Raw genomic sequence first — 27,822 nt, forward strand, 5'->3', positions numbered from 1 at the left:
ACCCGTGAGACACCGACGACAGACGTCGAGGGAGACACACGGAGACCGGAAGACGCTGCGCTCGGGAAGAACCGACGCCGTGAGAACACCTGCTCTCCCCACAGCCGTCTGTCTGCAGAGCGCGCGCCGTCGCTACCGAACCTCCAGACGCCGAACCGACAGCCCGGACCGGGTGTGGACGCGGGGAGGACCCTGCGGGGCCGAACAAGCACCAGGTGGGCGGCCGGAGGCTCCCTGACTGCAGACTGCCTGCGGAGCCCCCGGAACCGGATCCGTGTGCGCGTAAACACGGACCCGCGGACCAGCCCAGCGGATCCGGGCCCAGAGAGGGGAGACCCCACAGCCCCGCCAGCGACCCCACGGCACCGCACACAATCCACGGAAACCCCACCGTCTACACAGCGCGCCCTTCCTCCGCGGGGTCCTGTGAGCACGGAGCCCTCGGCAGCCCCGGCTCAGGCGGCTTCTCCTCACCTTCTCCTCCCGCGGCGGGTCCTGGGGAGACCCGGGTCCTGTCGGCGTGGCCACCGCTCCATGTCCTCCACTGCGGGTCCTGAGGAGGCCGGGCTCCTGTCGGCGTGGATGCAGCCCCACGTCCTCCCACAGCCTCCACAGCGGGTCCTGTCGGCGTGGACGCGCGCCCACGTCCTCCACTGCGGGTCCCGGGGAGGCGGAACACCTGTCAGCGCAGGTGGAAAGGAGGCCTGCGGGCGGAGCGTGTCGAGTCCGGGAGCCGGGCCCGCGCGCCCCCTGCAGGCGGAGCAGGCAGCGCAGAACTCGCTGGGCTCCCTCCAGTCAGACTGAAGCCGTTCACTTTCGGAAATTCAAACTGAACGGAGCCCACTATCCCCCGACTTCTCTAGAAATATTTAAGGAACAGTTCGTTGGAAACAGCATGCCATACAATGCACTGCAATGCAGTATAGGCACAAACTTTACAACTGACACCAAAATTCACTAAAATTTGCAGGTAAATTTAAAGTGCAAAACTACTGAAATATGAAAGAAAACATAAAATCTGCATGACCTTGAGTGTGGTGATGAGTTTTAACACACAACACCAAAACCAATCCACAAAAGAAAAAAACTGGTGGATTTGTGTTAAAAATATACAAAGAACTCTCAGAAAACTCTCATAACTCCATGATCAGAAAACATACAACCTCAATGAAAATGTGTAAAAACCTGAACAGACACCTGGACAAAGAAGATACACAGATAGTAAATAAGCATACGAAAATACGCTCTCCATCATCTACCATTAGGAAATTACAAATTGTTCAACATCTATCAACTGCTGAACTCCAAATAAAAAAAAAAGACAGTACCAATTGTTGGAGGGTGTGGGATGAGAGGAGCTCTCCTTCACTGGGGGATGCAGGTACAGGCACTTTGGAAGTGAAAATTAGTAACGGAGTCTGGGGAGGTTCCATCAGGGAGGTTCTCACACCTACAACTCTACAGCAATTGCAGACCCAACAGGAAGACGTAGACCTTGCCCAGTATGGACCATTTTACTGTCCCAGAAGGAAGAAGAAAGGTTTCCTCCTCCCAGGCAACAGCTCAACCAATGAGAAGCCACACTTTGAGCCCCCAGTTTACTCCAGTGGACTTTCGGTTAATGACAGCCCCTCCCGAAGTCCCGCTTTCCTCTGTATAAAAGAAAACAATCCTCTGCTTTGTTCAGTGTACTTGCCTATGGTTTCGCCTAAGCTTGCTCGTCCTGGATTGAATTTCTCAACTATTCCCAAATAAACCCATTTTGCTGGTAAAATAATTGGCAATTTCATTTTTTAGGTTAACAAGGACAGTTTGGCAATTTTTCCCCAAAGCTAAATGAGTCTCACCTCAGGATCCAACCATCATCACACTTCAGCTATTTATATAATTGCTTTGGAAAACTGTTTCCAAACAAAAACTCGCATTTAGCTATGTACAGCAGCTCTAGTCATCCTGGCTAAAATCTTTAAAAAATCAGGATATCCCTCAACAGATGAATCCATAATCAAACTGCAGTACGTCCATGTGAAGGAAGCCGAAGACTCCACCTAAAAATGTTTCTTGGGCACAAGGATTACTTGGGCCTGATTAACTTTAAGAAACAGCAGACAGGGGCGCCTGGGGGGCTCAGTTGGTTAAGCGGCTGCCTTCCGCTCAGGTCATGATCCCCGGGTTCTGGGATCGAGCCCCGCATCACAATGCATTGCATCACATCAGGCTTCTTGCTCTGCGGGGGGCCTGCTTCTCTCCCTATCTGCCGCTCCCCCTGCTTGTGTTTTCTCTCTCTCTCTCTGGGACAAGTAAATGAAAGAGAAAAAGAAAGAAAGAAAGGAAGGAAGGAAGGAAGGAAGGAAGGAAGGAAGGAAGGAAGGAAGAAAGGAAGGAAGAAAGAGAAAAGAGAGAGAGAAAGAAAGAAAGAAAGAAAGAAAGAAAGAAAGAAAGAAAGAAAATCAGACAAAGGAGACTCTCTGAAAACCGAGTAGAAGCTGTCTTATAGTGAGCAAAAGTTACATTGATGAAGGAAATCCCCATCTGTAAGGGTATCTCCATCCATCTCTGCACCAGAAACCAAAGGATGACTGAATCTCAAGAAGCTCAGTGGAGAAGGCCTGAACTTGAACCTGCACAACAACCTTACCCTTATATGCCGTCCTTGGTCTGATAACCTCCCTTGACTGGCCTTCTCACCACCCAAAACCTTTGTCTTCAGCAGAAGATGGTATTTAAAGTGATTACTTGGGCCATTTCAGGAAGCTAATCTGTTTTCCTGAGTATCTCCATGTACACAAGATGTACACGTTATTAAACTTCTGTTTTTCTCCTGTTCATCTTTTATTGCTAGAAGTGGTCTCAGCCAAGAAGCTAGAAGAATAAAGGAAAATTGTTTTTAGTCACCTCTACATGCAACGCAATACCATTCAGCAGTAGAAAAGAATGAACCATCAGCCCCTACAAAGACATGGATGAATCTTACAAGTATTTTGCTAAGTAAAAGAACCCAGTCTGGAAAGACTAGACACTGTATGGCCCTGTTTATAGGACATTCTGGAAAAGGCAACACTCCAGAGATGATAAACGGATCATGGGGTTAGGGCTTGAAGTATTCCATATGGTGATGAATACCTGCCACCATGCTTTTGTCAACACTCATAGACTTTTATAGGCTGAGGAGTGCACCACAATAATTATTCAATTTGAATTATTTAGGATGTGGGATTGTCACAGGATGGAATACAGAATGTGACAAATTATCTAACTGTATTAGAAATGTATGGAAAAACTCACTGTAGTGGTGGGGTACCAGGTGTTGACCTAAGCAGCTTCGGAGACGAACGGAATGTGTAGACTGAAGTCACGTAAACAGTAAACTCTATTTTATAAAGTTCCTTCCCGTGATGGTGGTACCCAATGATGCAGAAGCAATTGCGTCTGTAATATGAAACGGAGCAATGAATTAAGTGACAAGTGGTAGGAGCCCAATTCATCACTGTTAGAGCTGTAAGTTACTGATGAGCAAAGGGAGACAATGGATCAGGTTAGAGACACCTGTATAAACTCTTTAGCCCAATATGCATACAGACAGTTCCACGTAAAAACTATCAATGTAAAGGTAAAATACCAGTTATGGTTAGCAGTAAAATTAGTTTATTTGGGAAAGGCAGATTTGCTAGCTGGAACAAGTGAGCTATGGCGAACCGTAGGAACATTCAAAGAGACAAAGTGAAGGGCAGCTTTTATTAGGTTTTAGGAGGACACTGGGGAGGTCTGTTCTGAAGTTCATTGGGGATGCCAACAAAAGCTATCTCCCAGCTTTGTCCTCACTGCCCCACATTGTCCCCAAGCTGCAGGGGTACCCTCAAGCCCACTCATGTCCTCACAAAGGAGTGGGGACCGGGAAATGCATGCTCTCCCCTCAGGACAGAGAGCCAGGGTAGGGGGCACTCTGCTCCCTGCTAGGCTGCAGCACAGGACACACCCCACTCACAGTTTAGCCCCTCAGGGCATGTCCAGTGAATACCTGAAATTCAGTGTTCTGATTATTCAGTGCCATAATTTGTAAATTCCAACTGAAATAGAGCCCATCATTCCAGTACCTTGATTGGAAAAATATAGAGATTAAAAAGTAGAGGTTAATATAAAAAAGGTCCAGGGCTATGGTCTGAATGTTTGTTTCTCCCCAAATTCACATGTTGGAATCCTAATGCCGGATGCGATGATGTTAGAACAGGATGCCTTTAGGAAGCGATTAGGTGATGAGGGTAGAGCCTGCATGAATGGGATTACTCCCCCTATGAAGGATCTTAAGCCATTCCCTACATGTGAAAATAGGAGGAGTGTGCCACTACAAAAAGGGCCCTCACCCGATCATGTCAGCTCCCCGATCTCAGACCTCCAGCCTCAGCAACTATGAGAAATGAATTTCCATTTATAAGCCACCCAAAATGCAATAGTTTTGTCTGAGCAGTCTAGATGGGCTAAAACAATCAGCAACCAGTCTGATCCCAAACACTACCCCTAACTTTGTCCCTAAACCCTGAGCCTACAATAGCTAAATTGTGGAAGGAGCCGAGATGCCTTTAACAGGTGAGTGGATTAAGATGTGGTCCATATATACAATGGAATATTACTCAGCCATCAGAAAGAACGATTACCCAACATTTGCAGCAACATGGACGGCACTGGAGGAGATTATGCTAAGTGAAATAAGTCAAGCAGGGAAACACAATTATCATATGGTTTCACTCATTTATGGAACGTAAGAAATAGGAAGATCAGTAGGAGAAGGAAGGGAAGAATGAAATGTGGGGTAAACAGAAGGGGGAATGAACCACAAGAGACTATGGACTCTGGGAAACAAACTGAGGGCTTCAGAGGGGAGGCGGTGGGGGAATGGGATAGACCAGTGATGGGTAGTAAGGAGGGCATGTACTGCATGGTGCACTGGGTGTTATACGCAAAAAATGAATCATGGAACTTTACATCAAAAACTAAGGATATACTGTATGGTGACTAACATAACATAATAAAAAATTATTATAAAAATAAATAAACCCTGGGCCTTTACTCCTGATCTCTGGCCCTCACCCTGGCCCTAGATCCTGACCCTGAGCCTAGGCTCCAATCCTAAAGCATGGCCCTGGCAAATGGTCTCTGACCGCCCCCCCAAACCCAATCCTAAACCTAAGTTCTCACCATCACCCTAACCCTCATCCCTTGCTGCCATGAAAGATACGTTACCATTACCCAATTATCTTTTAACATTTTCATGAAATGGGAAAATTGTGCCCCAAAATTAACCACAAACACCCTTCAGACATACTCTCTCATGGAGTCCGAGCTACCACTTTTCTGTTTTGCCAAACTAAGTGTGTTTAGTTAAAAATAATGTCGACTGGGTGACGTAGTCAGTTGAGAGTCCAACTCTTGGTTCTGGCTCAGGTCACGATCTCATGGTTGTGGGATCGGCTCCGTGCTCAGCACAGAGTCTGAGGGATTCTCTCCCTCTCCATCTCCCCTCCCCCCACTGGAGCGCGCGCTCCCCCACTCTCTCTCTCAAACAAATATATCTTTAAAAAAACACGATGTCTTCTGCAAGGGTACTAGCATGGTACAGAATGAGGCAATGTCACAAACAGTGAGAGAAAACACATGCTTATAATTAAAAAAAAGTTTATTTTCAAAAGATTTTTGGAAAATATGTAGTCAAGAATTTCAATCCCACACAGGAAACACAAGCCATGCCAAGAAGGCCCAAGTGCCGTAACTATGTTTATTGACATCCTTTGTATTTGTCCAATGTATATCCGCTCACTACAATTTTTGTTTGAAATTTCTGGCATTAATTCCCTGAAAGGTCCAGACTCGCAAAAGCAATGTTACATACACAGTTGATTTTTACATTACATACTTGATATTTATACATTTGATATTTCCTTTGCACATGTCTATGGCTTGACTACTTTCAAGACAAAAGTCACATACAGAAATACAGACTCCTCAAAACATAAAAGTCAACAGTTGTCTAGAATGTGGTTTACGATAGAGGCTACAGGTGACACCTGACCCGTCTGTCAGGAAACAGACAGTCGTGCGCATCATACTGGACTCTGGCGAGGGGCGCTTTAGCCCAGGAACCCACTTACAATTCTTCTCTACATGTATAACATAGACACCAAACTATTTCACATGTGTTATATCTATATATACTTTTAACCAAATTCTGGTTTCAACCTCACAAACTGACAACATGTAAATACAAACACAAATGTTAGGAAAGGGTTGACATACATAGGAAAAAACAAATCTTATGCACTACAGTCTAGCATAAAGGCAAATGTGGTTTCAAAAAAAATAAAACCCACATACAATTAAAAAACTTAGTCAAGTCACCTAGTGTAACAGATTCCACAAACATCACGCTCCAGATGTCCACGTACCGCAGAGACCGCTCCGCGTCAATCGGGACGATGTCAGCAAAGACGTGCACTGAGAAGTGACCGCAAGTGAACACAGACCACGCACTTCGGAGACAAAGATGCCCGACCTTCCATTAAAAGCCAGGTTAAAAACGACTATGAAGTACCTGTCTGTACAAAGGGTTACATTCTCAGATCTAGGGCAACAGACATGTTTTCCCAGCTATGCATGCACACAGTATCCCGTGAAACAAATGATTCAGTTACTTAAAGAAGAAGAAAAGGCTAAAAAGAAAGAAAGAAAGAAATTAAATAAATAAATAAACTACCAGAACTCGGTTCGGCTGGTGAAACCACAAAGACACTCAAGCTCAGCAACACCCAAGAGGCTAAGGGATAAAATTCGTCATAAACTCTGGACGACTGATCCAACGTCAGCACTCTGAGTTCGAGTTTCTCGCTACCATTTCATACCATTCTTTTCTTTGGGAACAAAAAGTCAGTTTGAAAAGAACCAGTGTTTTGGAATGACCAACGTTACTTGACAGGATGGCCTTTTCTTCCAGACCCAGAACTTGGTAAAGACAGAGCGCTCAACCCAAAGGGCCTGGAGAAGGTAGATTTCACAAGTCACTGGCGGTTAGACCATCATTCTAATGCAATGGAGCTACTAAAATACATCTATTTGTTATTAAGAAGAATTAGAAAACTAACATGTCCTTTTCTCCAGAATTACAAAAGATAAAATCTATTAATCAGTACTCTAATGTGATTACGGAAAAATAGCCAACTGAAGTTTAAAAAAAAAAGCATAGGCTGTCTATAACATTGTCGCCACTGGATTTCCTGCAGTTTTAATGCTTTCCACCTGTTTTGAGGACCGAGCACATCCAGGCCTTAGAAACCCTTTAGCATATTCATGGTTGGGTCAATAGTCATCCCTACCCTTGGGGTAAAAGTAACGTGGCTTATTACACACACTTGTTTCATTCTTGAGTATTTTCTACGGGATTATCTGACATTCGTTCTTCTAAAGGTAAGAAAAGGTGTCAGGAAAATATTCCTTGAATTATTTTGGAATTCCAGAGAGACATCTGGCAGTTTGATACTTTCCTCCTCCCCCATCACAATTTCCCTCTTTTAAAATTACAATCGACAACTCACATAAGATTTAATCACATTTATTTAAAATAAGGGAGAGCTTTTCAATAATGCTCCCCCCTCCAGAGAACTAAAAGGGTTAGTGGAGCTCAGTGCCAGTAATTAAGAGGTTGATACCATAAAGTTCTAACTTGGACACAGGTGTGTCACACCCAGGAAAGATGTTACACACTTGCAAACTTGTGCTTTCTTTCACATTTTATAAGCAACACAGGTTAATTTCAACTTCACTGCTTCATGGGTAATGCAGACATGTGTATCTTGGGTAGGTCTCTGCGTGCAGATGTCAGAGTTTCACCAGAGCAAAAAGCAAACACCCTCTCCAGGAGACTCTCTCCCTTTTGAGAAAACATTCTCCTATGCACTTTGTTTGTCAGATTATGTTTACTGAAACGATACCAACGAATGGAATTCTAGAGGAAAACCAAGAACAAACTGAACACAGGAAAGTGGAGAGGACCACGCTCTCCTTCCCCACAGCATGTGCCCGGGCGACCCCTGCAAGAGCGTGGGGCGCAGGCCTGGTCTCCGCCTTGGTTTGGTCCCCACAGACTTACTTCTCGCGGTAATAGAGCAGGTAGTATTTCAGGGGATCTGGCAGCGGGAGGCTTAGGACCTTCTCGCGTAGGAAGTTTACTGGCGGGGCTGGCTTCGATTCCGGTGGGGCTCTGTCCTCCTCTCGTTCTTCTTCCAAGTCCTCACAGCTGTTGTCATCAGAGGGGCTGGAGATCCGACTGGCAAATACCTCTTTGTCCAAAAAGACAATCGTTTCCATGCGACGGCGGCGCACTCTCCTTCGCTTGGCCCTGGGAGTGTTCTTCAGTCCGTTTCCGCTGCTGCTCACTGTCTCCTGACGGATGACCTTTTTAATGGTGCCCCGGATGGCGATACGAGCCAGGTCCTGGAGGCTTCGCACGGCCAGCGGTGCTGCGGAGCAAAAAAGGAGACGCGTCAACCTCGTCAGTGAGGGACCCAGACAGCACAGAGCCCTAACTCTTGGAAGGCTGTCCCCTCATGGTCATTCGCAGTCACTGTCATTCGCAGGCATATTTATAGCACAAGCACAGGGGAGCATTCCCAGCAAATGGCAATGACAGCTCTAACGTGCATGCATGTGGTCCTTCCCAAATGGTATTTTCAAACACACTAACCCCGAACTCATAAGGAAAGGAAGCAAGGTCGTCCATCTCATCAGTCAGAAGCAGAAGAAAACCCCAGGTTCATGACTCTGTTGACTGTATTCACTCCTGGACTCTAGCTCACCCAGTGGGAACACAGTGAACGTAGGGTTCCAGAACTCTTTTATCTACCTTCACATTTTCACAGTACTTCACAAATTGAGTATTTGTTCCTTTTTTATTAGAGAAAAGCATATCCAAAACATTTTTAATAAGTACAAAAACTCCAAAGCATACTGAGGAAAAATAAAATCTGGTGATTAAAGTCGAGCTCAGTTTAATGTGGCAGTACACACATGGCGACAGGAGCGTTCTTCTTAAAGGGGGAGGAATCGGGGTTGTGTGTTCAAATACATTATACTGAAAGCCACCATCACTTTTTTCCCTCCAGGACCTCACTTCTTTTTTTTTTTTTAATTTTATTTATTTGACAAAGAGAGAGAGCACAAGCAGCAGGAGCGGGAGAGGAAGATCCGGGGCTCCAGTACCTAACTTCTTCCAAAAAAGATGACAATACGTATAGGGAGGGTTCTTAGGTTGTCTGCAACATTTATTACCCAAATCAGAGCGGCCTGCACAGAATCCCGTGCAATGCTCCCTGTTCCACAGGAGCCGGGGAAGCGCCCGGGCCCCAGGCTCTCGGCACTTTCGCCCCAGTGTCCACACCAGGCCTCCTCTCCTGCTCAACTGTCCAAGACAGGCTCCAGCACGTGTCCCATGTGTCCTGTTACGCCAACACTGTAATCATGACGTTCTGCTCAATACACCTACCTTTTCCTTGCCTTGCCCCTCAGTCTGCTGAATGGACTTCTTCTCTGGCTCTCCCGAGGTCCTGTTTGAGGGGAACCAACTTGGCCCAAGTCTCTCCTGCCAGCCCCTCCTCCACCATGGCTAGTAGTGTTCCCTTGGGTGCTGATTTCTACTATTTTCCCACTCTACGTGTCTATCAATCCTTGGCTGGACAGCCACGCTGTGTATGGTTCAAGTAACAAAGACTAGGCGGCAGCTCCCAGGGCTCTGCTCCATTCCTGACTGGGGTCCTGAGACTCCCCCAGACCCACATCGACAACAGATGCCGGACACTTCAGGGCCCACATCCTTCCTCAGGAACATCCTATGTGCCTGCCCCTGAATCCCTTCCGCTGTCAAGGCCACCATCTCCATGGACACAACTTCGCTAGTGTAGAAAACTCTGGCCCAGGAAGACAAAGTTACACATAACTTCAGGAACCCTAAACAACATCACATGATTATTTATCGCCCAGCATTAGCTGTGAAGCTCTGGCCTCAAAACCAGCATCTCAGGGTGTCCTCCATGCTGTCACAACTCTTACCCAGACCCAATCAAGCCCTCACACCAAGAGACCTGTCTTCAACCAAACCCCCAAGAAGCCTCATAGATGCACCGACTATGGCCCCACCTTCTGACACTCGGGCAGTGTTCTGGAAGGCTGCACCCTGGCTGACTACGAGCAATGCTAGCTTCTCCTGGGGAGACTTCCAGGGAGCATGCATGTGACAAATTCACCCTCCACCTGGCCACCAGTGTCGTCAAGAAGACAGAAGCACCACAGCTTTTAGTTCACACCTCTGGTGGCTCCCACAGCCTCCACGACAAGTCTAACCTACACAGTGGACCCCCACTTGGACCACGCGGAGGATCATCCATGTTCAAAGTCCCCACCAGCCTCTGCTCGTGCTTTTTCTCCCTTTCTTCTCTCTGCAGAGAATTCACTTTCACCCAAAACGTCCCATCCTCTGTCAAACCGTCCCTGGTCCCTCTCAGCCCCTTTCTATATTGTACTGTTGCTCGTTACCACATTTCAAGGACCACATCTACGGCATGCAACCTCCACTTAGCAGAGACCAAGGCAGAGCATGACTATCTGATAAACGATTCCTCATAAATTAAAAAAAAAAAAAATCTGGAAGGAATTTGCCAACATGTATTATCTTTGGGTGGTGAGATTATGGTTATTTTTTCCCTTTTTTTCGTGCATATGGTCAGAATGCAGAATCCATGCTGAATGGTTTTATTTTAAATACAATAATCTGCAATTCTCATTCCCGTGTAAATTTCTGTTTAAATTATAAACCAGTATCTGGATAAATGCTGGCCCTGATGTCAGCTCTTTCTGGTTCTACATCCTGAAGGAGTTGAAGACACAGGCCTAGCCAAGTAAGGCTCCATGGTAAGCCTCCCACCACACACCAGCAGACCGGCTGAAGCATGTGCCCACGAGGCAGCCCCAAGGAGGAAAGGGTCCCATGACTCTGCAAGAGCCCTCTGGCTCAGTGGTGCTGGGAACACACTCGCTCTGTGAGACCTCTCCACAAAGCAGAATTAACTCCCTCTCATGGGAGTCTTCTGCTTTCAGTGGCATGACCAGCAATAATTCCTGTAGATTTAAAAGAAGGCGAAAATAACCTAAAATAGGCCGAAAACAGATTATGATTTTTCAATGTCTAAAAATCATTTGTAACATTTTAAGGTTTTAATAGGTAGAAAAATGCTCTTTAATATCAAAAGGTTCCTTACAATTTGTCTTTCTCTTCAAATTCTAATGAGATTTTTTTAAAGATCTAAAGGATAAGTAAGGGTCTTTGCACTTACGTAACTGGACAAGTCTTGATTTTCCAGACTCTGAATGACAGGGCTGGATCAGAGGAGCAAAAGAAACTGCCAGAATCTTCTTGGTTTCCCAAGCAGAAGGGCCAGTTCGCGTTATCTTAGTCAACTGCCCCAAAGAGAAAACAAGAATATTCACAAGATTTGGCTACTGTTAGTTTATATTAAATCATTCCTACGTATAAACTAAAAATACACAGATATGCTAATAATGACATAACCTGACAACAGGGGCCCCTAATGTGATGTGACATGAAGTACCCATAATGTATTAATATTGTTGCAAGGATGTTTTGCCAGAAAACGTTCAAACCGTCTAGACCTAATTTCTGTTTACAAGGAATACGTATGTTAGAGAAAAGAAGTCAAAGGGTCCCAAGAAGAGACAATCAGATGAGACAACCTCCCTGGGCTCTCCACAAGAGTCAGTGCTGAGGGCAACAGTGGCGGGGGGGGGGGGGCACAGACACCCTAAAGTCAAAGTTATTAAAGACGCTCACCACCACCTGCAATGCTTCCATCTAGACGGGATCCCAGGCTGTTTTTTCTGGAGGACAGAGACCATAAAAAGACCTTCTCGCGACAACATGACCACACACCAAACAGCAGCTACTAGTGCGGTTTCACGGTCACCTCAGGAGCTTCTCCTCACTACAGCATCGTGCTTTGTGACGTCACCACCACGACACACACCCCCCTGCAGTGAAGCTCATGGAAACACCCCTACGAATCACAGTGTTAGGGGCACCAGAAGACCCTCATTAGACAATACGGACCTCCAGTGTGTTCTGTGTGATGGTACCAGTTTCTGAAAGGCCCAAGCAGGTCACAGTGCTATTTTCTGCTCACTTTTGACATGCTAGAATCATACACGCTCTTGTCTAAAAATATCTAAGCCAGCAAATCCTCTAAAAACTAAGATTTTATACCATGAATCTTAGAACTGAAAGCATTAAGCAGCCACGTACTAGGTAAACATCAACAGGTCACTCACACTCTTATGTACCAGCAAAAACTTCTTCTTAAAAACATTTTTTCAAGGAGAAGTTCTACTTACAATGAACATCAAGTATCTAAATACAACCGATAAATAATGTGTGAGCCGTTCAGGAAATCCATGTTCCAGACAAGGGGATGGGTACTGAAAACATGTCTACGACCCTCAAATTAATATGCCCGTAACACAAGTCCAGTAAAAGGGCTGACATATGTTTCTGATACAACAAAGATTTCTAAAATAATTTAAGTAAAGGGGAGCTCAGGTGGCTCAGTTGGTTAAGCAGCCAACTCTTGATTTCAGCTCAGGTCACGATCTCAGGGTTGTGGGATGGAGAGCCTGGATCAGGTGTGCTCAGCAGGGAGTCTGCTCCAGGATTCTCCCTCTCCCTCCACCCCTCCGCCCACCCCCCTCACCCCCCCACACCCCCTGCACAAGCACTCCCTCTCTCAAATAAATAAATCTTTTTTTTTTTAAGATTTTATTTATTTATTTGACAGAGAGAGAGAGACAGCCAGCGAGAGAGGGAACACAAGCAGGGGGAGTGGGAGAGGAAGAAGCAGGCTCCCAGCACAGCAGGGAGCCTGATGCGGGGCTCGATCCCAGAACCCTGGGATCACGCCCTGAGTCGAAGGCAGACGCTTAACGACTGAGCCACCCAGGCGCCCCTCAAATAAATAAATCTTTTAAAAAATAATAACAGGGGCGCCTGGGTGGCACAGCGGTTAAGCATCTGCCTTCGGCTCAGGGCGTGGTCCCGGCGTTCTGGGATCGAGCCCCACATCAGGCTCCTCCGCTATGAGCCTGCTTCTTCCTCTCCCACTCCCCCTGCTTGTGTTCCCTCTCTCGCTGGCTGTCTCTATCTCTCTGTCAAATAAATAAATAAAATCTTTAAAAAAATAAATAAATAAAAAATAATAATAAATTAAATAAAGATGTATTTAAAACAATATTCTGAGAAAGAAGAGGAAAAAGGAGGACATGTAGCCCTGCTATCCACAATGATGACAGCAATAAGCACGTGAGACTGTCGGCAAGGGCATGGGTGGCTCCTCTCCTGCAAGGCAGCTGTCCGAAGTTAAAATACGGAGCCTCTGATCAAGCACTTCTGCTTTTGAGACTGCACCTGGAAGAGCTCATGGGTGTAGACAAAGATTAAGATAAATAATACCCACAAACATGTCTACACACACCCTCTTCACAGCAGCACTGCTTGCAAACAGAAGAGTGGAAAGAACCCAAACGTCCATCAAAAAATCACATTTTCATATGCCAACAAAGAACATTTTTAAATAAAAAAAATAGGGACAGAAAAGAATTTCCACTTATACCAAATATCAAATACTTAAAATGAACAATAAGCGACGTGTAAAACCTAAAACTATCAATTCCTATTTCATATGTCTGGATGAATACATGGAATGGAAAAAAATTTGCATATTTTCACCAAAGTAAAGTTATGAAAAAGGTGTGTTTGCTTATATATTTTTTGAGTAAACAGATAAAGACAAACAAAGTGGCTACTACAGAGGAAGAGGAGGGAACATACGTGGAAGGGAATTCTGTGAGTACTCATTATTTAGATCTTGGAACTTGGAAATACTTTACAAAGTTATAAACCCTAAAACGGCAATCCCTAAACACTGGAACAGATGAGCTGTAAGTCAGGCTGACGGTACAACCTCACAGGGAAGCATTATTCCCAGTAACTTTCAAACACATGAGTCTGTACATCCCCAGGGGAACAGAAGGGCAATCTAAGGGCAGTCAGGGAGCAGGCCTTCCAGGATAGGACACAGGTAATGCTGATTTAAGACGGAAGAAGTCAGAAAAACCCTCTGGTCCTGACTTTGAGTTGGAAATACCAATATAAACCCACGGTGTGTTTTATGTCCAAAAGCCAAAGCAACAGAAACGTAAGTAAGTACTGGGTGGTGTGGGGGACTTCCTAGCTCCAGAATTCCACTGAAAAATATAACCCAGTATTAAAGACTCCAACAAAGGCCCCACCTGTGTTCTCTAAACACCAATTCCCACTGAACTTAAAATTAACACAGATCCTCAGAAATGGTTAATTCCAACTTTGTGGTAAAAAATACACAAAATATGCGTGGAACAGCTTTTCTTACCAGAAAGTAACAAAACCATCAAAGACCACTGAGAGTATATCAGAGCCCAAGAGCCAAACTGGAGAGGTGCCCATTGGTCAAGACAGGACATTTTAAGCTTTAATAAGAATCACACGATGATTAAAATTTTAAGTATGTTTATATCCATAAATTCAGACCGCCACTGGAAACCAAAAAAAATCTTATTAGTCACCACTTTCAAGAGATGCTAGAGAACCAGATTATTGAGCAAACTGATAAACAAAGCTTAAGAATCAGAATTTATGCAGCCTCTCCTTATACAGTGAACCTGGGGTAACCAAGGCAGTATATAGTTGCAGGGTACAAAATCAGTGTGCAGAAACCCACCGCACATATACACACTCATAAAGATGCAGCAGAAAGAGAAATTAAGAAAACAATCCCATTTACAACTGCTCCAAAAATTACAAAATATCTAGAAATGAACTTCAAAAGGAGCTGAAAACCTCTACTCTGAAATTTATAAAACACTGATGAAAGAAACTGAAGACAACACAAAGACACAAAATGGATTAAGGCCCTAAATGTGACACCTAAAGCCATAAAAACCCTAGAAGAGAGCCCAGGCAGTCATGTCTCCGACATCGGTCGTAGCAACATTTTTCTAAATAGGTCCCTTGAGGCCAGGGAAATAAAAGCAAAAATTAACTGCTGGGACTACATCAAAATAGAAAGCTTCTGCACAGCAAAGCAAACAACCAACAAAACTAAAAGACAACCTCCTGAATGGGAGAAGATATTTGTAAACGACATATCCGATAAAAGGTTCGTATCTAAATTACATAAAGAACTTACACAACTCAATGAACTCAATGCCCAAAAACCCAATAATCCGACTTAAAAATGGGCAGATGACCATGAGCAGATATTTCTCCAAAGAATCCAGATGCCAACACACACACATCACTCGTCACCAGGGAAGTGCATATCAGAAGCACAGCAAGGGGCGCCTGGGGGGCTCAGCTGGTTGAGGGTCCAACTCCTGGTTTCAGCTCAGGTCGTGATCTCGGGGTTGTGAGATTGAGCCCCGCATCAAGCTCCATGCTCAGCACGGAGTCTGTGCGATTCTCTCACCCTCTCCTCTGCCCCTCCTGCTTGCGCTTTCTCTCTCTAACATAAATAAATAAATCTTTAAAAAAACAAAACACCACAATGAGATACCACCTCACACACATCAGAATGGCTAAACTCAATAACACAGGAACAAGTGCTGGTGAGGACACAAGAAAAAAGAACCCTCCTGCACCACTGGCGGGAATGCAAACTGGTGCAGCCACTCTGGAAAACAGTACAGAGCGTCCTCAAAAAGTTAAAAACAGAAGTACCTTACAATCCAGCATTGCACTACTAAGTATTTTCCCCAAGAATACAAAGACACTAATTCAAAGGGATACACGCACCCCCGTTTATGGCAGCATTATTTACAATAGTCAAGATATGGAAGCAGTCCAAGTGTCCACGGAGAGATGAATGGATAAAGAAGATAGAGGGCGTATACACACACACACACACACACACACACACACACACTGGAATATTATTTGGCCATAAAGAAGAATGAAATCTGGCCATTTGCAATGACATGGACAGAGCTAGAGAGTATTATGCTAAGCAAAATAAGCCAGTCAGAGAAAGACAAATACCATATGATTTCACTCATGTGGAATTTAAGAAACACAAACACTGAACAAAGGAAAAAAAAGAGACAAACCAAACAACAGATGTTCTCTTAAAGAACAAACGGAGGGTCATCAGACAGGAAGTGGGTGGGGGGTGGGGGAAACAGGTGAGGGATGAAGAGAACACATACGTTGATGGGCACCGGGTGACGTACGCAAGTGCTGGATCACCGCCTCACACGTCTGAAGCTACTGTAACACTGCACGTTAGCTATACTGGAGTTAAAACTGAAAAGAAAAAAGTAGTCGAGGTACGAAATGCAGAGAAATGATCGAATCAGAATGTACCGTTCTGCATCCCTTAATGAGATATTGGATCGGGACCACAACCGCACTGCCAGCATCGGAAACGGAGACAACAGGCGTGATGTGCGTGCATACGACGTACACTGTAGCACGTGGTAAGTACTCTCACACCCCGCCCTCCAAAACCTAAGTCCAACTAGAAACTAAGCAAGGCTTTAGGTCCAACTAACAATTTATAATGGAAACCGGGAGCAGAAGAATATGGACAACATCAGCACAGAGTCATGTCACATCCAAATCCAGGCTACAGGAAACTGTAAGACAAATCACCTGATTTCTTTTCCTCAACAAGTATATTACAAGGAAAAAGTAAAAAGAAAAAAGAAGAAGTTACAGATAAAAAACACTTAAGAGATCTATCAACCAGGGGAACCAGGCAGGCTCAGTGAGTGAGTGGAGCGTGCAAGTCCTACTCTTGGGGTCATGAGCTAAGCCCCATGCTGGCTGCAGAAATTACTTAAAAATAAAATATTTAAAAGAGAGAGAGAGAGAGCGAACAACCAAATACAAGACATAAATCTTAAATGGAGACCCATTCTATTCTCCAAACTAGTCAAACAAATTTTGAGGCAATCAGGAAAATTGGAACACTAGCTGACCATTACTAGGAAATTGGTGGTAGTTTTTTAGATCGATAATGGTTTTGTGGTATCTGAAAAAAACAGCCCTTATCTTTTATAGATACACTTTGAAATATTTATGGATAAAAATTTTGTTTTACTTAGCAATATTCACTACAGTCTGTATAAAACAGTAAATCACAGAATATTATACACACAGCCTCATGCCCAATTCCAGGAACCAGAGGATACGCTATTGTCCACAATTCCACAGCTTACTATATAATCGCTCAATATGATGATAGGAAATGTTAAATGGCTTAAAATTATCTCATCAATTAAGTAAAACATCGTAACTTCTAAACCGTATGCACAATGACCTTCTTGGAAAAGGGTACAAACTACAAGAATCCTACAGTAACAGTGCTTAAGGTGAGGATTGTGAGCAATTTTTCTTAATTTTCATATGTTCTGGATTTTCAACAATGAATGATTACTTTCTAAGCAAAATAAATTAAATGCTAACATTTTTAAATTGCAGAAAATCACACAAAAATGCACACTCTCCTAATTTTTATCACACCCGTTTCCTAGTTCTTTGTGACTAAGACATTCTCCCTGATGACCAATTCAGGTTTGATTAATCTGCTTGTTTATTACAACTTGTTTTTCTCAATGAAGCACAACAGCTACAACATACAGAAACATGCACGACCAAACAGCAGACTGAGACAAGGTTCCTCCTAAGGAAGAGATTCCTGTTGAATACTCGCTGTCACAGAATTTAACAGTTACAACAGAACTACTCTAATGACTTTTACATATAATTTCTAACAACAGAATAAGCATACTAGAATAGCTGTGGAGGAGGGGAGGGAGGCGGGAGAGAGGAAGGGAGAGAGGAGGAGACAGAAGGGAGGTGAGGGTAAGGGCTCACAGTGCAGGCTCCAGGGTGCCTACTGAGTCAGGCCCTGGCCCAAGCTAGGCTGTCTTTCTAACCTGTCCCCGCCTGCGTCCTCGTTTGTGAAACGGAGGGAGGTGTCATGAGGGATCCAAGGAAAAATACACGGAAACTTCTTAGAACAGACCTTGGCCAATAGTAAGCGTGTCAGTTATGAGAGGGATCTGACCTTCTCTTCCAGTGGCATGACAAGGATGCCCCCTACTTTGAGAAGACTCTTCATGTACTCTTCATGCTCTTTCTGCACACCAGCCCCACAGTACACACGATCGTACTGAGAACAATCTGGAGAAATCTCCAGGCAATTGCCAGTAACAAAGGAAGGTTCACAGAAGTCAAATCTGAAAGCAAAAAATGTTTTCTGTAACTGAATATATCACAGTGTAGCAAGTCTCTATAGAGACTATACTAACCACAGGTTATGTTTTCCTTGAACAACCCTATAATGACATAATAAATTGACAGAGCCAGAAGCTGGAAGTCAGACCTCCGAAAAGAATTATATTATTAATAAACAGAACCCTCGAAATTCCAAACAAAATATTGTGAAAGTGAATGTCATAAACTTAATACAGACTTAAATCATCTAACATCCAATCATCACTGTCTTTGCTCTGTTTTTATAAATCATTACCTTACTTAAGCTCTACTAAAACCACGTAGAACGAGGGTGTCCGGTGGCTCAGTCGGCTAAGTGTCCAACTCTTGGTTTCAGCTCAGGTCATGATCTCAGGGCTGTGAGACTGAGCGAGTTCGCGTCGGGCTCCCTACCCAGCGTGGAGTCCGCCCGAGAGCCCCTCTGTCCCTCTCCCTCTGACCCTCCCCCGCGCTGTGTGCACATGCCCGCGCGCTCTCTCCCTTTCTCTAATAAATCTTCAAAAAAATATATAAAAACAAGTAAAATGAAAGAAAACTACATTTGGTGTTTCTAAAAATGTTAAACCCTAAAATAAGAACTTTAATGCCTTATTTAAAAATGGCAAGAGGTAGTTATATATACTGTTTAAAGACAAATGCAACAGTTCTGTTTTAGAAACAATTAGATGATAAATTGTTGTCCGTGCTGGAAACATGAAAATTGGGCAAAATGAACATTCCATTTCCTTCCCTTATTATATTGGTGAAAAATTACCTTTCCCTGGTATCATAGTTAAAAAACCTAAAGCCCTCAAAAGCACAAAATATTTAAAAAATAATTAGAACAGCTATGCATATACCCTGATTCTCCTGCCAAAGTTGAATCATGTTTGCTGGTATATGAACACTAATAAATTTATTTCTCCCGCCTCCTCAAAAGTTTAAATTATAATCCACACAGCAACCCAAGAGTAGAATTTGATCTTACTTGTCAAAGCTGTCGCTGGTTCTAATGAAGAAGTCCAGCTTCTGCTTTGCGTATTCTATTACGTCCGAGTGGAGTTCAACCCCATGGTTCACACCAAAAGGACCTAAAATGTTCCAGAATAAGAAAACTTTTAGAACTAGGGCAAGAACTCTTACTTTTAATCTCTACTTTATCAACTGCAATGCACCAGATCAGCATGTATAATTACATGAAGAAATTCGCAAGGTTTTGAGGTCTTACCACATTACTGGACCTAAATCACCCAAGCTAATCTTTAAATATGCAGGACAGACTATGCTCACAACATTGTAAATGCTTCTTTCTTTGACATTAGCAACGCCACAGCTTTCCAAAGCCCGGGTCTCTCTGCTCTCAAACTTTTTTTTAAAGATTTTATTTATTTATTTGACAGAGATAGAGACAGCCAGCGAGAGAGGGAACACAAGCAGGGGGAGTGGGAGAGGAAGAAGCAGGCTCCCAGCGGAGGAGCCCGATGTGGGGCTCGATCCCACAACGCCGGGATCACGCCCTGAGCCGAAGGCAGACGCTTAACCGCTGTGCCACCCAGGCACCCCTCAAACTTTTTTTTTTTTAATTTTTTTATTTATTCATTTGACAGAGAGAGAGAGACAGCCAGCGAGAGAGGGAACACAAGCAGGGGGAGTGGGAGAGGAAGCAGCAGGCTCATAGCGGAGGAGCCCAATGCGGGGCTCGATCCCAGAACGTCGGGATCACGCCCTGAGCCGAAGACAGATGCTTAACGACTGAGCCACCCAGGCGCCCCTGCTCTTAAACTTTTAAAGAATTATTTGAAGATGTAAAAAAGCCAAGATCTGCAACGAAGAAATCAAGATCTTACTAATGAATTAAGAAAGAAAAATGTTATTTCCAAATGAAACCGGACTCAGGACGTGTTCCACTAAAGGTCGCCCCAAACACTCAGACATGGACACAAATAGCTTTTGATCATCATTAAAATAAAACTATGACAAGGGCGCCTGAGTGGCTCAGTCTGTTAAATGTCCGACTCTTGATTTCAGCTCAGGTCAGGATCTCGGGGTTGTGGGATCGAGCCCTGTGTCGGGCTCTGTGCTCAACATGGAGTCTGCTGCAGATTCTCTCTCTCCCTCTCCCCCTGCTCCTTCCCCCACTCGTGTGCATGCGCACACTCTGTCTCTAATAAATAAATAAAATCTTGAAAAAAATGAACAAAATAAATAAATAAAACTATAACCAAGTCACTGACTTCCATCCCCGCTGCCCTCTGGCTAGCAGCACATGCCAGAAACGAAGGAACCCTTTACTTTCCTACTCGTCATAGTTTCATTAGTCCCTCTCACCCTTTACCAAAACCTATTAAGTAGTTAATTCTCATAACAGACATAGGACATAGTTCCTACCCCCAAGAAGCTTAACACCAAACAGAGTAATAACATATTGACCCTGACTCACCCCAATAAAAAGATGACTAAGAGGAGAGGGAGGGCACAGGAGGAGTTAGGACTAAGACATCAAGGGCAGCACTGAAGCCAGACTGAAAGCCACCCCCTGCCCCCCGCAGGAGGACATTCCACGCCCTAATCACACAGCACTTTCAGGTCAGCTGCACAGGAATGCAGCAGAAAAGGGATAAAGTTCAGGGCCAGACAGAAAGGCAGTTGGGTTTATAAAAGAGTCAGATCAAAGACTCCAGACCTCACATCTGCAGGCACTGGGAAGCCAACACGGTCTTCAGCTCTGGAGTGATGTGCATGAAGCAACATTAACGGCTGAGGAACCTAGAGAGGGAGCCCCAGAACACATGGTGCAGTGCGTGCAGCCTCCTCCCTGCAAGTGCAAGATGTCTACCCGTGAAAGGAAACTCTCCAGCCACCTCCTTCAAATACATCACACCAGTACAGAGTATCCACTGCAGCCCCCAAAAAAGCTTCCCTTCCTTTAGATCTCTCTCCACCCCAACATGTAATTACATTCCTAGCAAACAGCTGACTCAGAGAAGAGAAGCTGTTTATAATTTCCAGGGAATGTCAAGTGCACCAGGTCACCTCAGGCTTACTGTGAGAACTGAGAATCTCAGCTCTTTTCAAAAGCATTTCTAACCTAGTCAATTTGATGCCCCATTCCCCTCTCCCCAAACAGCATCTCATCCTTAGCTCCCCCAATTTCTCTGCTCCACTGATTTGCCCTTTGCTAATTCCAGAAGGATACATCACCTGGGCTCTTCACAAAGCAGTCTCAATCCAAGACAAATTAACTTCAAAAAGCATTTAGCTTTAAAAAACAAAACAAAAACAAACCTAAAAATTTGAGGATAGCAATCTATAGCCTAAAGTCAAATGATGTCACAAAACTTCACCAAAATTCCAAAGTCTATGAACTTATAAAGAACAAAAATACCATTCCATACCCACAAAAATCACCTGTTACTGCTAAGATTTTCTGTAACAACCTCAAAGAAACAATGCCGTGGTGTAGTGGTGATGGCGCCTGGGGTCCAGATGCCACCCTCTCTCACAGATGCTGCAGCAGCCTCAGCCCTGCTTCCTCTTCAGAGAAATCTTTTAAAGGACAGGTCAGCCCCTGTTACTCCTCCAGCAAAACCATTCTATCTCAGAGTAAAAACAGACACCTAAACCCTCAATTATCTGATATTGTTGTTTCAATAACAAAAATGCCAATCCCCATGTGTAGTCTCACAACTTATTTGGGAAAAGAGGCAAAACCTGTGAAGTCCTTACCATCCCTAGAATTTATTTACAAAGAACAACTTACAAGTATTAGCTCTTAGAGCATTAAAACAATATAAACCAAAACTGCTTAGAAGAACTTTAACTTCCAGAGAACTTTAAACTTAGTCTCAGTTTACAGACAAAGTGACAAAGCAGGCTGGGTGATTGTATTAAACAAGAAATCACTGTAAGGTCCCAATTTACACAATTTTCTTGGTCCTCTGTTGTCCAGAAGGAGGGTGCGCTGAACAGACAGTGGAGGTACAGGTGGGAGGGGGTAGGCAACAGGAGGGGTCCCTCCGAAAACTCGGAGCCCTCCCTTCACCAGCCCACCCAATGACTATGTATGAACCACAGCAGACGACTGCTCAGAAGGCCATAGACAAGGGCCCTACAAAGGAAACACTGCCGTGCACCATGAGACAGAAGGTGCTCGGCCACACTCTGCCCAGACTCACCTAGAATGAGCCCCACCATGGAGCTGAGGTAGCCAGTGCCACTGCCCAGGTTCAGGAAGGAGAGCCCCGGCTGCAGGTCCAGGGCCTCCATCACTTCCGAGTAGATGCATGGAGCCGAGAGGTGGATGTTGCCATGCTTCCACGCCAGATCTTTATAAGCATTTTCTTTAAATTCTTCAAGATAATAATCTGCGCGATCGATAGCTCGGAAAGCCTGCTCAACCAGCTCTGTCCGGATGTACTGTGCTTCTTTCAAGTTGTCTATTAGCTCGTCATTGTCTTCACCAGCACTCACAGCACCTCCCATCTTCAAGATCACACTTAGGCAACACTGCAATTAAAAGTGTTTTTAAAGAGCTATTTACATTAAAGGTAAGAGCACAACAGTTAAAGTTCTCATAACATGGCAATTTCAAATTCTGAATTCTGAAAATATCACAGATGGAATATATTTTGTCAGCACCCACCCAACCTACCCCACCCCCGCCAGATTCAGAAGGAAAAAAAAACCAAACCAGTTAAATATGAAATTCCATTGTATCTATCCGGAAGTAAGTTTGTAATTTACAACATCAAATGAATTCAAATGAACCTGAGGTACCTAACACATATTTGACAGCTGAAAACATCATTAAAGTAGAAACTCAATATTTTACTACAAGTCGTCAATCTACAAAGCCAGGTATTTAGGATTAAAATTATCTTGACTATAGATCTCCTTAATGGAAATATATTCACGCATGGCAACGTCAATGGATATAAGCATAAAAAGAATACAGATATGTCTAGAAAAATCACACTAATGTCAACTCCCTTTGAATATTTCAAGTGCTACAGATCAATTTTGAATAATAAATCTCCAAAAGCAAAAAAATGAAATAAAGATAAACAACAAATACTATAAGGTTACAGTTTATTTGAAATTCAAATTTAACTGGTGTCCTAAATCTCACCTGACAACCCTACACCCCACCCACACGCGAGTACGCGAGGGGTCCATTCAATCTGTTCACTTGGATTCAGACGTACACATTTCAGCCAAAAATACCACTAACAAAACTCTTACCCAGTAGGACGAACGGTGGCATTTTACCATAACAAACACAAAATCTGTTTTCAGGCTACAGCTGCTCCAAGAACTCCTACACCCCCTTTGGAAGTGTATGGTAGGCAACCTTTCTACCTCTTTAACAATAAAAGGTACATTGCTTACCTTCTTCCCAACTGCCTTTAAGAAGAAAAAGCAACAGTGTGATCACTTCTGAGCCACCTGCTAACATACAATGTGCCTCCATCTAATTCACAGGGGCCTCATCTTCATGAACCATAAAGATATCTTCTCCAATTTTATACATACCCCATGTAACTCTTTCCAAAAGAATGATTTTACTTCACATTAAATGGTAATGTTTTACAAAACATCGGATGTAAATTGTTGGGAAAAACACAAAACACCAGACTTCACAAAGACTGACACATTTTCTGATTCAGGACAACTTCCATAATAACATACTATAATTTATTATTGCAATCCTCTGGACTTCTAACAGCAGAACGAGAAGCATAAACACTGGGGGAAGAGATTCCACACACACACACACACCATGCACACTACTGGCAACTGTGGTGGCAGACGTTTTCCCAGGAATAAAAATTAATGAGCACATGATAAATCTTCAGCTTCTCACAACAAATACACAAGATATGTGAAACGTAGGGCTTAGTATAAATGCTCTAACACTTCACAGTTGGAACAGTTTGTCTTCATCATCAAGATTTTAGAGCTGAATATTATACTTTCCAAATCACCAGATTTTGACCCCATTTCAGTTGTTTTTGAGCCCTTGTTAGGTTAAGGTCCACGACCAGTTAACTTAGCCGATTGGATAAAGTACTAATGAGGTCGAGTTTAATCTTCGATAAGCCACTTAGTTCTGAGGCTACAGTCTACATCTGTAGTCTAGGACAGTCATCTGGAAATTTAGGTCACTGCTTAAAAGTGGAGTTGCGTTTATTGCCTAAAGGTCTGCTCAGGAGCAGGCCTGGAAACCACGCATCTTGCACCGCGGATCAAACCGTGCACGTGATGTCCTACCACGCCAGCTCAGTACCATTACTCTACCTTCAGAAAGCAGACGCTAACTATATATCGGGCACATTTTATTTTCTACTGTGTAATCTATCGCTTATTTTCAACTTCACCTCACTTTGAAAGTTTATTCATATGCAAAAGCTAGCATTTTAGTAAAAAGAGCTACAACCTTTACAGGCACCACCCGCCAGTCACAGGCGGTCACGTTACTTTCACTACTGAGGCAAATTGGGGCCGAGCAACTATTTTGCTTATGATCACACACCAGCGCATGAAGAGAAGGCTAGAATTCAAACCCAGGACTGTCTAGCCAAAGGCCTACGTTCTCAAATTGTCAAAGGGAAAACATTCTTTAATACATACCATGTCGGTGACCCTTGCCACACACAACAGACCATGTAACTACGGGTGGTAGGTTGCATGTGACTATCTACAGGGTCTGAGAATACTGCCTTTGCCGGGTCATCTCCCACTCCCTCACACTGGATACAATCACTGCTCATTCCTGACCGCCCCTGTGACTGGTCAGAAGACCACCCAAAAACAGCAACAACAGATTCAAAGATATCCTTGCCAAACCAAATATGGATCTACAGTCCCGTCAAATCCAATTGTTCAAAGTAATGGGAAATAATTTCTGGATGCTGTACTTAATTATACTTTGCAATCCCCAGTATAATTCACTACTCTGGGGTAACTGGCCAACAGGACAACCCTACTCTCACACTGCTCCTTCCAAAACCAACTTCGAGAGCACAGTGAAGAAGACAGTTGAGGAGCAGACACGGGAAGGTCTCATGACTGACAGCTAAGAAGGCTATAGTTGGCTCAACACAGCCTGAAGCCATGATAATGGGAATTGCAATTCCAGTCTACACTGGGTTTGTCAGACTACACATGGAGGGCCATGTTCCAACCTGAATATCACTTCTTAAGGGAAATGTGGACAAGGTAATTTCATGTGAAAAATGAGCTGGGAGAAAGGACCCTGTCGTGTAAGCCCTGAAAGGCTTTTCTTTTTTGTAATGCAAGGGCCTGACTTAAGTTTTGACTGGCGAAGAATAAACACTTTGCCTCCTGCCACTCCACTTGAAGAGCCAGGCCTTTGCTTGAGACCAGATCTTAGTTGATATCCACAACAGACCTTTTGGGCCACTTGTCTTTTCTCTTCCCATGCTTTACATTCCCTCTTTTGTTTTATATTCCCCCAAAAAGAGCAAGCCTGAGAAGCCCTAGGCTCCCACCCTCAACCCTAATACAAGCAGAAACACAGGCCCGTGCTCCTCGAGCTCTCTCTTCACAGCCCCCATCTCACTGTGTAGCCCCAGGTATGCTGTAAAATTTCCAGGTTCTCTAATAGTAAGTAATAAACCTTTATTTTTTTTTTCAGTTTCCTGATGGTTGTTGCTGAAAAGTGTCTTGCAATCGTAATAATCATATTGGTTATTGACAGACTGAGACCAGCAGAACACAGAACCAAAACCACACCTCCTGCTGGCAGAATAATGAAAGAAATACAGACTTATCTTGAAAACTAGAACTCTTGTAAGGAATACATATAGAAGAATTTTTTTGCAAACACTTGAAAGGCTGCCATGTACATACTATTCCTGGAGCTGGTAAAAGCTGGGTCCGTGGAACATGTTAGATGAAGACAATTTCTACTAAACACAGAAAAGCTTTCTAACAACTAGAATTCTAAATACTGAACTGTTCTTAGAACCTCGACAGCCTGTCACCCCCAGGGATGTTCCAGGTTAGGTACAAGCTGAGGTGGGCCCAGAAGGCCTAGGGACTGACCCCATCACCTCAGACATCCCCTCTCATTCCACCTCTAAAGCTCTATTTCACCCAAGCACAGCCACAAGTTCTGAGTTGTTTGCAGGACCCTGACTTCACTAATACTTGATTGACAGTCTACTCAACACCCAAAACGGAGTTCTTTACTTTAGCTACTCCTCTGCCAAAAAGAAAGAAAGAAGAAAACTATCATAGGCTTGTGACAAACAAAGGGGACAGACGGAGATTTAGGTAACTTTTTTGAAAGCACACATCAACTTGGGAGGCACATCCTATGGCGAAAAAAACAAACACGGGCACCAAGCCCAGCCAAGTTTTCCTCCCCCAACTATAGACCTTTTTCAGGAGCCTGAAGTTAAGTCCCAGGGTTCTGTGCCAATTCTTGGTATCCCCAAGGCTTGGAAAGGCAACTATCTTTAGAATTCTGTTTTTTGTTTTTTTAGAGATTTAATTTTAAGTAATCTCTACACCCAACATGGGGCTTGAACTCACAACCCCAAGATCAAGAGTCACACGCTCCATCGATGGAGCCAGCGGGGGGGGGGGGGGGGGGGCCTAGACTGTCACCTTCCGAAAAGGTCCAAGATAGAATTTGTTTTAAACGTTGATAAGCCTTGACTTGCCTCAGAACTAACTGCAAACGCTTCCTACTTAGTAAACTAGGGACAAACTGCATGTCTGTAGAGTCAAGTACATCCAAGGGTGCAAGCAACGGGCACTAGGAGAGAGACCTCCGGGAGGCCCTGGATCGCTAGAGGGCAAACCACAGGGCGCACCCGGGACAACCCCCCAGCGGAGCGCAGCAGGGGAAAGAGACACGGTCTTGGAGGATAAACGCCTGGGTGGGTTGGAAGGTTGAGGGGAGAGACGCAGGAGGGGGAAGCCCAGGGACTGGAAGGGGGAGACGCAGTGGGGAGGGCTGAGGGACGCTGGTGGGGGAAGGGGAGGAGGGGGAGACGCCAGGCGGGGGCTGGGGGGAGTCGCCGGTAAGGGGAGACGGGGAGGGGGGGGCTCAGACGTCCAGGGAAGTCCGGGGGAAGGCGAAGACAGGATAGGAGGACGCCGAAACCGAGGGGGACGCCCCCCGGAGGGGGGTCCAGGCGCTCGGGACCGGGGGAGAGGAGGGGAGACAGAGAGGAGGGAGGGGTCCAGGGGGAGACGCCGCCGCCCGCCACAAGCCGGGCCGAGGGCGGCGGCGGTGGCGGCTCTACCTCCGGGCTCGGCCGGCCCGCGAGATCGGGCTCCCTAGGCCGCGACCTGGAGCTCCTCGGGCGCCCCTCGCCCGTCCGCGGCCCGGCTGCGCCGCCCCGACCTCTGCCGCCGTAAACATCCGCCGCCCCACTGCGCATATGCGCGCAACG

At 44.6% G+C, this 27,822-nt stretch overlaps 1 protein-coding gene across 2 annotated transcripts; it reads right to left on the reverse strand.

The window, feature by feature from the left end:
* Positions 1-5,653: 5,653 nt before the first annotated feature.
* On the reverse strand, positions 5,654-27,804 carry PCMTD2 (protein-L-isoaspartate (D-aspartate) O-methyltransferase domain containing 2). 2 transcript variants are annotated; one of them, XM_087853410.1, is made up of 7 exons: positions 27,673-27,804; positions 22,570-22,900; positions 19,383-19,485; positions 18,207-18,378; positions 11,370-11,493; positions 8,135-8,504; positions 5,654-6,587 (listed from the first exon to the last, which is right to left on the reverse strand). In XM_087853410.1, exons 2-7 carry the CDS (start codon positions 22,874-22,876, stop codon positions 6,563-6,565), a joined length of 1,101 nt encoding a protein of 366 aa, XP_087709536.1. In that variant the 5' UTR covers positions 22,877-22,900; positions 27,673-27,804; the 3' UTR covers positions 5,654-6,562. The 2 variants fall into 2 exon arrangements, with proteins under 2 accessions (XP_087709536.1, XP_045650089.1); XM_045794133.2 differs by having other exon boundaries at positions 5,654-8,504.
* Between the last annotated feature and the right edge of the window lie 18 nt (positions 27,805-27,822).

Source organism: Ursus americanus, chromosome 22, assembly GCF_024610735.1.
Source record: "Ursus americanus isolate L20-20 chromosome 22, mUrsAme1.1.p, whole genome shotgun sequence".
NCBI classification, from domain to species: domain Eukaryota; kingdom Metazoa; phylum Chordata; class Mammalia; order Carnivora; family Ursidae; genus Ursus; species Ursus americanus.

What these genes read in the sequence shown, in the direction of transcription:
- PCMTD2 (XM_087853410.1), bottom strand. Translation starts at nt 22,876, where the DNA reads ATGGGAGGTGCTGTGAGTGCTGGTGAAGACAATGACGAGCTAATAGAC. An exon ending in TCATGCCACTGGAAGAGAAG is followed by an intron (nt 11,494 to 18,206) that starts GTCAGATCCCTC and finishes TCTTTGGGGCAG; the next exon opens with TTGACTAAGATAACGCGAAC. An exon ending in CTGCTCTATTACCGCGAGAA is followed by an intron (nt 6,588 to 8,134) that starts GTAAGTCTGTGG and finishes CCCTTTGTACAG; the next exon opens with ACAGGTACTTCATAGTCGTT.